This window comes from Trachurus trachurus (genome assembly GCF_905171665.1).
Source record: "Trachurus trachurus genome assembly, chromosome: 18".
Taxonomy (NCBI): Eukaryota; Metazoa; Chordata; class Actinopteri; order Carangiformes; family Carangidae; genus Trachurus; species Trachurus trachurus.
The window spans coordinates 19,365,932-19,370,008 of NC_139909.1; the positions used below are offsets into that span (position 1 = coordinate 19,365,932).

General features: G+C 46.5%; 1 protein-coding gene across 1 annotated transcript; it reads left to right on the forward strand.

The window, feature by feature from the left end:
• Window positions 1-769: 769 nt before the first annotated feature.
• gpr78b (G protein-coupled receptor 78b) lies at window positions 770-3,735 on the forward strand (the record flags this gene model as incomplete). Its single annotated transcript, XM_083992724.1, has 3 exons — window positions 770-1,440; window positions 1,538-1,651; window positions 3,498-3,735. The coding sequence occupies 3 exons, from the start codon at window positions 770-772 to the stop codon at window positions 3,733-3,735; spliced, it is 1,023 nt and encodes a 340-aa protein (XP_083848850.1).
• Window positions 3,736-4,077: the final 342 nt, after the last annotated feature.

Here is a 4,077-nt window from a genome sequence, read left to right on the forward strand (position 1 = left end):
TTTTTTACCCCCCACTCTGCGCCCTCTCCCTCCATGCAGATGTGCATCGATCGGACGAAAGCCCGATCAATTCGGGCAACGCCAGAAACTCTTGCGTGAATAACTTATAACTCAGGCGTGGCGTGGCGGGGTGGGGGTGAGGGATGTGCGATGTGCGCACAAGTTTGCGCACAGAAAAAAAAATCAAACACCTAAACAGACTCGGGATCTCTTTGACACACTTCAGCAATGTAGGGAATAAGGTGTAGGCTAACTTTGGGGTGTTTGGTGACTATATAGGACAAGTTGTTCCGACGCCTCTGGGGTGTGATCACCGTTTCTCCACGTGACGAAGACGATCATTCACTTCAGTGGGCACGGTGCTCGATCTCCGCCCCGGTCCCCGGTCCCCCTCAGTCCGCTGCCTGGATCTGGATGTGCCTGATGATGAGGAGTGGGCCGCCTGCCTGCACGCTGTTTGAATGGTCACAGTTGCTGAGGGACATCATGCCACACGCAGCCCCGACGACGGGCGTCTATTGGAAATAGTCGGTAAGTTTGTATCGGAGGAGAGAAAGAGAGGGAGAGAGAGAGATGGTGCTTCAGCACGCTGGACAGCGCTCGTGGAAGTTGGAGAGGACAGCGGCGCGCGGACACACGAGGATCCTAATTGCGTTTTAATTTCACACTGATGGAGAGATATGAGCGACGGGTGACCATGGTTGATTTCAAGTGCTACACACCGACTAAAGGCGCAGGTAACCCGAGAGCGGACTTTCTGGAGTGAGACATGGACTTTGCTGAAATCCTTTTCGCTTTGTTCATCGTCGTGGTCGCGGTCGTCTCTCTGTTGTCAAACTTGTTGGTGCTGCTATGTTTCGTCCACAGCACCGAGATACGCCGACAGGTGCCCGGTGTCTTCACCATGAACTTGTCCTTCTGCAACATCCTCATCACGGTCCTCAACATGCCGGCCACTCTGGTGGGGATTATCAGGAACCAGCAGCCGTTTGGGGATTGCGTTTGCCACACGGTGAGCTTCCTGGAGACTTTTCTGACAGCCAACACCATGCTGAGCATGGCAGCGCTCAGCATAGACCGGTGGATAGCGGTGGTCTTCCCGCTCAGTTACTCCACTAAGATGCGCTACAAGGACGCGCTGATCATGGTGTGCTACTCCTGGCTCCACTCCTTCACCTTCTCCCTGACGGCGCTGCTCTTCTCCTGGGTCGACTACAGCGACGTGTACGCGTCCTGCACCTTGCAGCCGAGCGAGGCAGGCAGCGACCGGATTAAGTTTACAGTCTTCACCGTCGTTTTCCACGCCACCAGTTTCATGCTCTCCCTGCTCATCCTGTGTTTCACCTACCTGAAGGTGCTGAAAGTCGCCAGGTTTCACTGCAAGAGGATTGACATAATCACCATGCAGACTCTTTTCCTGCTGGTCGACATTCACCCAAGGTATAGTTCACCTAATGCACTTTGTCGATGTTGAGTTTGATTTTTATGCCTTTAATTGCCATGCACAGCCTTGTCACTGTTTGGCCTTTGTTTGCAGTGTGAAACAGAGATGTTTAGCTGAGCAAAAGAGGAGAAAGCAAAGAGCCACCAAGAAGATCAGCATCTTCATCGGCTCATTCATCATCTGCTTTGCTCCTTATGTAATTACAAGGTGAGTGGGACTGATAGCAACCAATAAATCATTTAATTCACTTACATGAACTTCTGTGCAAGTCTTCAAAATTAACAACCTTTTTCACAATATCACAGCCTGAACAATAAAATAAATTCATATCTGCTGCCACGCTCATTGGTTTTGCTGTGTGATCAGCTTATAACACCTGAAGTGTGCACACACACACAACAGTACTGTATGTCATTACCCAACACCTTGCTGTTTATTTTAACATGACATTTTGACTTATTATCATTTCTCTGGCCCGTGAGGCATCAATCATCACCTGCATTGTGCCGTAAACAGGTGCCCTGCCCTGTATTATCCACTTACATGCACATAAAACACAGTGGCTCAATAGACACAGACAAGAACCAAAAAAAAAAAAAAAGTGGCTCATAGAGAAAAGAGGAAATGCCTCGAGGGGCTCATAAAACAGTTGTCAGCCAGATGTGGTGCTGATGACCCACCAGTGTGACATTTGTGGTGTGTGCACATACTGTATGGGGAGAGAGGAGGGATCGCACATTAACAGCGGAAGAAAAGAAAAAAAGGTGTTTCAGTAACTGGAGCAACCTCCTGACCGGGTCTCCCCACAGGACTTAGCCTGAGTGGCCACTGGAAACACAACATCTCATTATTATAAGTACTAGTAGCCTACTAGTGCGATTTTCTCTTTATCTGTCCGTGGTCAGCCCAGTTCTTCCTTTTCAGTTTTGTTTCGTAACATTACCTCCAATGGCAGAGCATAAGGGACTGTATGTAAATTATTTTTGTGTGAGGGCTGAACCCTCACCAGGCTAATACACTGTTCAATGAATCCTCTAACAAAAGAAAACTGCAGAACCCTCTCCCCTAATATGTTAACTAGTGAAATGAAGTGACGTACATCAACCATAACCATGCTCCAAGATTACGATTAAAAATGCCACGTGATTTGAACTGAAAACAGTTAATTAAGATATTACAGCCAAAAACAACTCTCATTTGTTTTTCCATTTCATTTAATTGTACATAAAAAGCAAATGTGTTCTAACATTTATTGTGGTCCATTTCACTTAAAGGGGTAGTTCAACATTTTGGCAAATTGGCTCATTGCCATAATCCCTATAGTTTCAGGAGTAGGTTCGTTACCTTTAATTGTCGGTGCAAGATATTTTTAGAAAGGCGAAGCAGAGCTGTGAGCTGCTCAGAGCTATGCTACGGAGACTAATGGGATTTCTTGGTTTCCCTCATCAAACTCATCAAATACACAATCCAATAACTCCAAAACGCTCTGGTTGACAAGTTGTGACCTGCACATTCACCACGCTATGAGATAATAACGGAACGTTATGAGACAGAGTTGTTTTCGAGGTAAATTCATGCAAAACCGCTGATGCACGTTTTGGAGTTGTTGGATTGTGTATTTGATTTTGAGTTTGATGAGGGAAACCAAGAAATCCCATTAGCCTCCGTAGCGTAGCTCTAGGCAGCTCACGGCTCTGCTCCGCCGTTCTAAACATAGATTGCACCGACAAATAAAGGTAACAAACCTACTCCTGAAACTATAGGGATTATGGCAATGGGCCAATTTGCCAAAATCTTGAACTACTATTATCTTTGGTTTATTTGTTTTGTTTAAATCTTCCACTGGATAATGGGAGACCATTGAAAACATAATATACAAGTGGAGCAAGTGTCTGCTAATCTGCACAACACCTATAACTGTCAACTTTAACTTTCAATTTTCATACAACTCCTAATGTAATGAAGCATGTAGGTTCATATGACAAAAGGTTTTGGTGGCAACTTTGATTGAGATGTTCTTTGTTGAGTCTTGTTTCTGCTGCCGCCCCTTCAGGTTGGCTGAGCTCCTACCTTTTGTGGACATCAACCGCCACTGGGGAATCATCAGTAAGTGCCTGACATACAGCAAGGCTGCGTCTGACCCCTTCGCCTACTCCCTCCTACGTCAGCAGTACAAGAAAGTCCTGGTTACAGTTGTCAACAGGCTGCTCCGCCGCGACCTGTACCCTTCATCTGGCCACAACAGCTCTTTGGACACAGAGAACGACTACTGTCTCCAGAGGATCAGCTAATGGCAAACTCACGGACATGACAGATTTTACACTATACGGGCCAAAAATAAAGGTTGCCTTTTTTGGAAAAGAAGAAGATGGGGCGGAGAAGAAGAATGAGGATAGAAAGACAGAGAAGACAGGATATTGTTAGGAAAGGAAAAGTGAGTAGATAGAGGGGACAGATTGTGGGTGGGGTGGAGGGTGAAGAGAGAGCAAAAAAAAAAAGCAAGATAGTGGGTGGAGAAGAATGAAAAGACAGTGATGAGGGGGAGGATGAACAGACAAAGCAGTGAAGGAGAAGGAAGACGAGATGGGCGAGGGGGAAGACAGATAAGGAGCGACAGGGATGATGTGGAGATG